Source organism: Cornus florida, unplaced genomic scaffold (assembly GCF_030987335.1).
Source record: "Cornus florida cultivar Cherokee Brave unplaced genomic scaffold, ASM3098733v1 CherokeeBrave_3.0.0_Hap2_Chr10, whole genome shotgun sequence".
Lineage (NCBI taxonomy): Eukaryota > Viridiplantae > Streptophyta > Magnoliopsida > Cornales > Cornaceae > Cornus > Cornus florida.
In genome coordinates this window covers 83,271,421-83,281,533 of record NW_026775580.1, presented here as the reverse complement: position 1 = coordinate 83,281,533, position 10,113 = coordinate 83,271,421, and the positions used below count along the sequence as shown (strand labels likewise).

At 37.7% G+C, this 10,113-nt stretch overlaps 1 protein-coding gene across 1 annotated transcript; it reads right to left on the bottom strand.

Moving 5' to 3' along the window:
- Positions 1-2,005: 2,005 nt before the first annotated feature.
- Positions 2,006-2,839, bottom strand: LOC132278015 (F-box/kelch-repeat protein At3g06240-like). The gene has a single exon (XM_059779849.1). It carries the CDS (start codon positions 2,837-2,839, stop codon positions 2,006-2,008), a length of 834 nt encoding a protein of 277 aa, XP_059635832.1.
- Positions 2,840-10,113: the final 7,274 nt, after the last annotated feature.

The window sequence follows — 10,113 nt, the reverse complement described above, 5'->3', positions numbered from 1 at the left end:
CACGTGACGACTGCATCAAAAACGGGCGAGTGGTTGCAAAAATGTACTGGGAAAGAGCCCAGCAATTAGAGACAGAGCTTACTGAGCTTGATAATTGGTTAAGCACTGAAAAGAAGCTTCGGGATGGTCTAAACAATTGTGGAAGAAAAAATGAAGTTTGTGCAAAACGTGAGCTTATGAAACTGACACATGGAGGTTATCTGCATTATATTAATGTTGCCACATTGGGTTGGCCTTGTCGAAAAAATCTGGTCATGCAAGTTTCAGAACCTGCAATGTTATTTGTTGAGGCTGGCTCAAGCATCCCACAGGTAAAACAAATGATCAGTACTAATATATATATATATATAGTTCAGTATAATCTGTGTACTGAGTCATGTAATTAATGTAGAGTTCGTTTCTAAAACAATCATACTAGTTTTGATTTTAATTTAATTAATGGAAATTTTAGCTAAACTAAATTTTGATAAAAATTAATTTGGTGCTATAATAAAAGACAAATATAGGTGATATTGTATTTGAGTATACCTAATATATTGTATGCTTTTAATTCTAGTCTCAAATTGTTGAACAGGTTCTAAATCAGATGGCGTTAAGGGGAGAGAGAATCTGATCCAGTGGCTGCTTGAATCAATGGCAATGAATGATGATATTTCAGGCACGAAGATTGGTGCTAGGCCAATTGAACAATGCTCTGAAGAAGGCTTCTTGGAAGCCATCTTCTTGAGTGCAGTGGATAATCTAAAGACGCTGGTTTTGGAGGGTATGGAAGTTCAAACCGGTGGCAGAGGAAAGACAAAAACAGAGGAGACATGGAAGAAGAAGCTAAATGAAGATACAGCCGGAGATTGTATCACTGAAGTGATGCTCATACAAATTGGAGACCCAAACAAGGAATTTGAAGCTGTTGGCGAAATGATGATTGGGCTTGTTGAGACATCGATCAAATGCAGAGAAGAAAGAGGATTTCTTATAAAGGGTGTTCATGTTGCTGGAATTTCAACTAAAACAAGTGATCAAACTGGCAAAAAAGAATATCTACGGAGTATTTCTAAGAGAAGCAGCTGTGAAAAATTTGTGAGGAATGTTGAAATTTATCTTCCTTCCTCCATAACAATGAAGGCATTGTAATTATTTGTTTTCGTTTATTTTCTTTAAAATTTTTATTTGGGATTAGAATTCAAATTTCCTAATAAACCTACTAAGTGCTATCTATCATTCTACCTCTTGTTCTTGAGCATATTGTACATGATTACAAATAAAAATATGTTAATATGGTTTCGGAATTTTGGTTTACAATGTCTTAGGTTCATGTCTCAGTTTGAATTTGTTTCTCCAATTATGCACTCCACCTCGATGATGTTTGTGTTCACAACTCGGAATGAAAATTTTCACCTAAATGCATACGCAAGCAACAAAAAACAGTTTGGTCGTCAGTGTCAAAAGTTCAAAAGGTTGAAACATAAATTTAATAAACTAGAGTATAGGATGAATGAGAATTCAATACACATGCAAGGATATACCCTAAACCAACAGAAACACGTACATTTTAACAAAGAAAGGGTCACATTAACATCGCAGCTTAAAAGCAAACCTTCCGGTAAACATTTGAAACAAAAGATTCCACTTCTGGAAGAACAATAAACATTTGAATCCGATTCATGCACATACATATTTAAATTAAATTCCTAATAGCAATGGTGGGAAAATTAAATGACAAAACATAGGAAAATAAAGAAAAAGCAAATTGATGGTCAAAAATCAAGTTTTGTTTATTTTCACCTTCTTTATGATCTCTTTGGGTGAAACAAGGCTCTCCAAACAAGTCACTGCTTCGTCCCAGGATTGGGGAACATCGTTAAAGTCCACATACCTATGTGTTCTCTCTTTTAGACTGCACATAACAAACTGGCTATCACCAATTGCAAATAAATTTTCATTTTCGTCGTTTGGGAAATCCAAAGGCATCAAGGTATAGGTAGAGAATGGGACAACAAACTCGTATTTAGTCCAAGACTGTCTCCTGCAGTATTCCTTTCACAATTCCAACCAATTTAGGAATTTCAGTCAAACCAAGAGGTAATGGAACATCTCCGAATTTTTCCTCATCTAAACTAAGAGAAGCAATTTTACTCCTATCTTCATGGAACCAGTGAAATTTGCCATTCAAAGATGAAAAAGGAAAATCTGAAATCATTTCCCAGGAATTTGATTTTAGTGAATATAAACTCATCCTAATGATTTTCTTTTCACATAATGAGACTTGAAGAACCTTGTAGTCATCAAGGGATGTATCATAGCCAAGTCCAAAAGATGTGGTATTAGCAGAATTTTTAAATGGCGAGTCCGGCAATTCAAACACTTCTCCGGTTGACGGATTCACCAAGTATAACATGCGGTAATACGTAAAACGACATAACACCAAGCCACGACAAGTTCCCTCTATACTCATCCCATTCTTCTGCTCATCATCAAAATCATTACCATAACCATCATCATGTTCATGACCATAAGCATAAGCATAAGCATAACCATCATCATCATCAATATGATCGTCATTATGATCGTCATTAAAGATGTCAATTCCATCAACGTGATCATAAATATCAACCCTAGTACTCCCGCCGTCTTCAACCATTCCGCCGCAAGAGGACACATGGATGAGGAGGATATGACACAACGTTAAACGAATGTGTGAGGACGAGAGTTTATAGTTGTTGGAGCGTGTGAGGTGAAGCTTGACAAAGTGAGAATCTGCGAACATGGTGAGCCAAAACTTGGATACAAACGTAAATCGTACAATAGACTTCACGGGTAGTCTTGATAGTATTTCGACCATGACCTCGTTCGGGAGGGTTGGTGATATATAACTCGTCTCGCTTCACCCTCTTCGTCTTCTTAGCCATACCTCCTCAACTAGTAGATGTCTAGAGTTCGTCGCCGGGAATAACCACCAGATTGAAGCAACGGTCAGCGTCCGATCTACCGGTCTACCTTTCTCTCTCCTCCCAACACCATTTTGTGCTGCTTGCTTCAGTTTCTCTCTCTAGCGCCGACCTGATGATGATACAAAACCCTTGCTTGACTGTCTTCTGTTTTGCTTCACTAAAAGTATGTGGGCTTGGGCCCACTTGGTCAACACACGCATGGATTGGACCAACCCAACTTTCTCCCTCCCCGGCTCAACTAAGCAGCTCTGTGTCTACAAGTGTACAGTATTAAATTTCTTCTTGGTCTCATTAGTATGAATCAACACATTACGGATCCAACCATTCCTTATTTAATAAACTTGGTTTTAATAAAAAGATTTTCTTACGCTGTTTTTGGAATGGGAGTATTTCGTTGGAATTAAATTTGGAAAGAAATTTCATATGTTTGGACCGGAAGGATTCAAGGATTTGAGGGAATTTGAAAACTTACACATTTTTTTTTTTTTTTTTTTTAAATTTTATGTATCAAAACAACCCCTCATCTTTTCATGGTTCTTTTCTCCAATTCTCATTATCTACAGACTACAACGGACCAGTCTTTACTTTTTTATTTGAAATTGTATTTTACTCCAACTTTGGATATTTCCTATCTATTAGTTTTATGTAATTACTCTATTAATGGCGGAATGTTTTGTGGTTTTTCTTTTTCCTTTTTTTCTGTTTTTTTCTTCTAGGTTTGGTCAATTGGCCAGTTATGCATATAGGCATTATTATTATACACGCGTCCATCGGTTACAAATGGTACAATTTTTTATTTTTTTAATTATATTGTAATTCCTTTTCCATTCTAATTTTAAATCCCAAAAAAATTGGTTCCAAACAAAGTGTTAGCCACTAAACAGTCCCCAAACCGATAGGAAGGCTTCAAATTTTATTTTCAACCAATAGGAAAGCTACAAATTTTTATTTTCTTATATATTATATTTTTGTGAAAAAAATCAGTTCCTTCTATTATTATACATCAACCAATATAGAGATTTAATAGTGGGCATAACAATGCATGTACTAAGTTGAAATAATAACAATAAAAAGTTATATAAATTCTACTTACATGATACTCACACCGAACACTTGCAGTGAATTATTTTTTAATTGATTATTTATACCAAATAACTAAATGAAGGATTCTACTTCTTTATTTGTTGTATAATTAGACAATTAAAATAATATATTTAATAATTCATTGTAACTATTAGGTGTAAGAATCATTTTTAAAAAAATTATAAGAATATTATTACCTCTATATATAAATTTGAATATATATATATATATATATATATATATATATATATATATATATATATAAGAGAGAGGAGTGTGTTGAGTTCAATCCCACTAATTTTGGCCAAATATTACAGAAATATCTTTTGGCCAAATATCAAACTGAAGTATGTTTCGAAAATAGCTTTCACTTGTGTATAATTTTATTTTTTCGTCACTAACACAGTTAAAAACGTACAGAAAAACAACTTCATCCCTAATTTTTTAATTTCATTTATTCCGAAATATCTTATAACTTAAATCACCAATTTAGCCCTCTTTATTACTCTTACCAACTGCACTGACCCCCTCTCTCTCTTAACAATCTGCCCAAGGGGGGCTGCTAGATGGGGCCTCGCCTTTTCCATTTCCCTTTACCATTCCCTTCTCTCTCTCCCCTCTAAAAAAACAAGGTTTCATTTATATACATTTACAAATGTAATAATCTCATAGCAAGCTAATTCACGAATCAAAGATATATATTTTCAAGAAAAATTCTTTATCACCCATGGTCCATCTTCTTCTTTTGATACCTTCACTTCATGATAAAATGGGTTTCTTACTAACGAAAAAAAAAAAAAAACAAAGAGTAGCTAGTACACCAGGTATCTATATACTCAATAAATCATATTTACATTATTCCTTAATTAATTGATGAAATTGATATCATTCATGATCATGGGCTCGATGTATAATACATTACTAATTCAATAATTTAGTTTACTCTTTTTTTGATAAATATAATTTAATTTGTTTTACTTTGTTCTGTTTATGCCATATAAAATAATATTTCTTACTTGATTTAACTCAGATTTGTTAGTTCTTACTTGAATATTTTCAAATGAGTTTTTTTGTTCTCTGTTGATGATGTGGTATTCAAACATGAATTGCATCAGATAATGTTAACATTAAATAAATTTTATTTTTATTTTTAAATATATATATTTAAATATATATGTTAAGAATTTTTTTAATTATAATATTCAACTTCATGTTTTTAAATTTAATTATAGATTTAAATTCAAATTTATTCATTTACTTAAATAATAATATTAACATTAAACAAAAATGCATGTGAATATTAAATATATTTTAAAATTAAATAAATTATATATAAATTTTAATTATTATATATATGTATAATATTAGAAAAAGTTCTCCAAATTAAATATATTATGTATTATGATGAAACATGTGGCTTTTTGTGCTTGTGCTTAATATATTATGTATTAGGATGAAGCATGTAGTTGTAAAAATATGAAATGTGCATGATGTGAAGCAGTATCACATATGGAACAATGAAGGGCAGAAATGTCATTTTCATTATCAAATAACACTTCACTCTGTCAAACCAAAGTCAAACGGGAACAATATTTTTTTTTTACTATGTAAAAAGTAGTTTGATACATCTGCAAAGTAATTTTTGAGATGTGATCAAAAAACATGTGTAATATGAATAATAATTATTCAAAAAGATATTTCAGTATAATATTTGATCAAATTTAAGGAAATGTCAATGTAATTAATCCTAATTTTAAGCCCACAAACTACATTGGACTATCCCATTATGCCATGACGCAATTTAGGTCACACACACGTTAGCCTATTGACATATATACATAATTCCTTAAAAAGAGAAAAAACAACCTGTGTGACATTAATTTGAGAAATAGTACAATCACAAGGGTTAACATGATGGTGCTAACTCCACTACTACCACATTCAAATGATACGGTACCAGAACTAAATCTTATATACTAAAACAATAAGGCAAAAATTAAAAGGGACCACATAATAAAGAAACACACCATGTGGTGCCTACACTAGGCTGCAACATTATTCACCATCTTGATTTGGAAATCTTGTGAAAAAAATAATAATAATAATTTGGTAATATTGAATAAATACCACAAAATTGAATTAAATTTATAATCACCAAAGTTAGAAACAAACAAGTGGCATTTCAAATGTCCTCATGGACCTCGTCTACAAATATTCTTGTATATATTCGAATTTTGTATGTACATAGTACTTGTACTTAATTAATTGCTTCCTCAATATATGCTTTATTATTTACACGTGTAAAATGATTCTTTAACGGGACTTCAGCCAAAGTCCCGGGTAGGACCATTTACATCAAGGAAGTCCTCGGCCCATGTAGCGTAGTCTTTTACAATATTGACCTCCTTATCACCACTTGGATAGAATTACATCACATAACATGCATTAGGATTCTCGTCACTGAACATTTGAGGGGCATGAGTCGGGTACAGAGGCGGGTATGATGGTGGATAGTTGTTACAGGGCTAAATTACACCACGAATTTTTGCCTCTATAATGGCACTTGGGGCCACCAAGTCTCAGCCAACACAACAACACAATACACACAGTATAGAAATGTAAAGAAGGCACACACAGTTTACAGGGACAAGCCCCAACCTTTGCTCATATTAAACATATTATAAAGGAACATGAGTTCGTACAAGGAACAACCAAGGCTCACACCCTCCTCTCTGTTCCCTCTACAAAGCCCACCTTAGCATTATATAGGCCACTCTCAAAACCGCCCATAACTGCCCACTAAGATGATGGATGACACCCCCATCCACCTAGGGTCGTGCTGGCACCCTCTAAATGTGCCAGCACTATAATGCAGTTGACAAGCCCAACTGCTAGACTTGTTGGCATGTTCTGCTCATGCCACATAACCACAAGAAGTTACATTCTGCATAGTGGAGGAAACCACCCTTAACCGCTTGTGTGTTGGTCCTCTCAGAATTGTGCCACATGTTTGGGAGGTTACTCAGCACTCCCCCACTTCCCATGATGAGTGGGAAGTGCTAGTAACTTCCCCCAACCGACCGAGCCCACTAAGCCACCACCTCTTGTAACCGCAAGCCATGACTTTGTGTTATCCATGCTCTAGCCACATCTGAGTTAACCTTGTGAACCTAGCCCAAGCCAAGTCCACCAATCTGCACCCACATATATATGTTTCTGAGTGCATGGCGTGCCAAGCCATGCATGCCCGTGCGCACGCTCGGGTGCACACCCAAGTGCATGCCGGCGCACACACTAGTGCCCTTCTTCGCGCGCCATGTTTGAACCCTCATGCGCCCGTGGCTGTACGCCCGCCTGGACGCCCATGCGCACGCCGAGCTAGACGCTCGTGCACACTAGGTTGGACGCCCGCACGCGCGCCGCTGCACACCAGCGCGCGTGTCGGTGCCCACTTGTTTGCCCTTCAATATCTTAGATGCTCCCCACTTGTGCAACCATCTTGGAGTGGTGCAACACGTGCCCATGCATGTTGGCTAAGCCCTCTAAGCAAGCCATGCCATAGCCCAACTGATGTGCTCAACAGACCCCCCTAGTATAGTCTTAAGGAAATCCAGCAATCTGACAGGAGTAAACATCACCCATGCTTGAGGAGTCATAATGGCCTTTCAGGCCTTTCCCGACATCCAAATTGAGTGCCGTCTGCGCCAACCATCTTCTATGGACTCAAGGTACCTCCCATAAAGATCCCGAGTCAAAACTCCAAGTTTCACTTTTCACCATATTTACGAAAGTGCCACTGGGCACCCCCAGTGCACGCCGAGCATCCTTTTAAGCATCTTGTGTGCACGCTGAGTATCTTGTGCACGCTGACAACCCCCTGAGCAATCCTCATGGATGTCTAACCAAAGCCAAAGTATTCCCAAGACATGGCATGGCCTTGAAATGCCCATGTCTTCCCTTGGACAACCGTCAAGGGGCTAACAAACCACCCCCACCAGAAGAAGTCGACGCCCTCGTCGACTTGTCCAAGTACTCCCTTACCTGTTTCTCAAACTGCCATAATGTCACATCCCTTTCCTAACTCGCCTCTGCTTCACTGCATCCTTTCCATTGCACCAAGTAATCAGTTATGCGATTTTTCTTACTTTGACCCTGGGTCCGGTGAGACAAAATCTTCTCCATTTCCTTGTTAAACTGCAACCGAATAACAGGTGGGGCTTTCTTAGCCTGCTGCCTTGATGTATCTGCAGTGTCCTCATGAAAAAACTTGAGGAAACTCACATGAAAAGTAGGATGGACCTTCAGTCTCTCAGGTAACTGTAATCTGTAAGCAACATTCCCCACTTTCTTCACAACTTTAAATGGACCATTATACTTCTGAATCAGCCCTCTGTGAACAGTCTTGCTGCTTATCTTCATCCAAATCTATGGATTCAACTTCAACAGAACCTTGTCTCCCACTTGGAACTCTAATGGCCTTCTCCCTTTATCTGCATACTTTTTCATCCTTCTCGCAGCCTTGGCAAGGCTGTCCTGTGCCTCCTCCACCATTTCTTGCATGGAACGGGCATATCGGTATGCTGCAGGACATCTTCCACCAGTCCTCTGCACTGCCACCTCCTGTGGTGTGCGAGGTTGTTACCCTGTTGCCAACTCAAAGGGACTCATTTCTGTTGTTGAAGACCTGTGCAAATTATAAGAGAATTGTGCGGTGTCTAGCAACTCTAGCCAATTTTTCTGACTTGCAGTGACATAGTGCCTCAGATATTCTTCCAATAACTGGTTCATCCTTTCAGTCTGTCCGTCAGTCTGAGGATGGTTTGCTGTGGAGAACTTCAGTTCAGAACCCATCAAGCCAAATAGCACTGTCCAGAACCTTCCCGTAAATCTGGTGTCACGATCACTAACAATATCTTCGGGCAAGCCAAAATATTTCACCACAAACTTATGAAATAAACCAGCAGCAACTTCCGCTGGGCATGCATGTGGTGCAGCAATAAAAATTACATACTTAGAGAATCTATCTACAATCACAAAAATAGATCTCATACCTTCCACCTTAGGAAAACCAGAAATGAAGTCCATTGAAACTGACTGCCATGGACGCTCTGGTATAGGCAAGGGTTGCAATAGCCCTGCCTCCTTCGTCCTCTCATGCTTGTCTTTCTGACAGACCAAGCAAGTCTTGACATATAACTCTATATCATCCTCCATCTTGGGCCAGTAATATAATCTGGATATCAACACCAGCATTCTATCCACCCTTGGATGTCCAGCCCACTGGGGATCATGCATTTCCCGCATTAGTTCCCGTCTCAAACCTTCAACAGGAACATATAATCTACCTCATCTGGCGTAGAGTAGATTATCTTCAATCCAGTACTTTCTGACTTCACCATCAGCAACCTGTTGCTTAAGTTTCTGATAGGCATTGTCGGACTGAGATTGCTCTTTGATTCTGTCAAAGAAATCAGTATACACCGTTGTCAACGACGCCAGATATTCCTGCACTTCTTTCCTACTCAAGGCATCAGCAACCTGATTATGCCTTCCAGGTCTGTGAACCCACACAAAATTGAACTCCCCAAGAAACTCTTGCCATCGAGCTTGCTTTGGAATAAGCTTTTTCTGTGTCTTGAAGTAGGTATTGGCCACATTATCAGTCACCACTGTAAACTTGGTACCCAACAGATAGTGCTTCCATGCGTTAAGACAATGTATCACTGCAGTCATCTCCTTCTCGTGAGTTATATACCTCTGTTCAGCATCTTTAAGCTTCCTGCTTTCAAAGGCACATGGGTGTCCTTCTTGGACTAGGACCCCATCAATTGCTCTATCAGAGGCATCAGTATGCACTTCAAATGGCAAACTAAAGTCAGGCAGTCTCAAGACCGGTTCTGTAGACACTGCCTGCTTAAGCATCTCAAAAGCATTCTGGCACTCCTCAGACCAAACCCACTGTTTGTCCTTCTTCAGCAAGTCCGTTAAAGGACTAACCTTCTTGGAATACCCCTTTATAAACTTTCTGTAGTAGTTTGCCAACCCTAGAAAAGATATCAACTCTGTCACTTTGGTAAGTGCA

Excerpts from the sequence above, each read along its gene's own strand:
- LOC132278015 (XM_059779849.1), bottom strand. The coding sequence starts at position 2,839 with ATGGTCGAAATACTATCAAGACTACCCGTGAAGTCTATTGTACGATTT.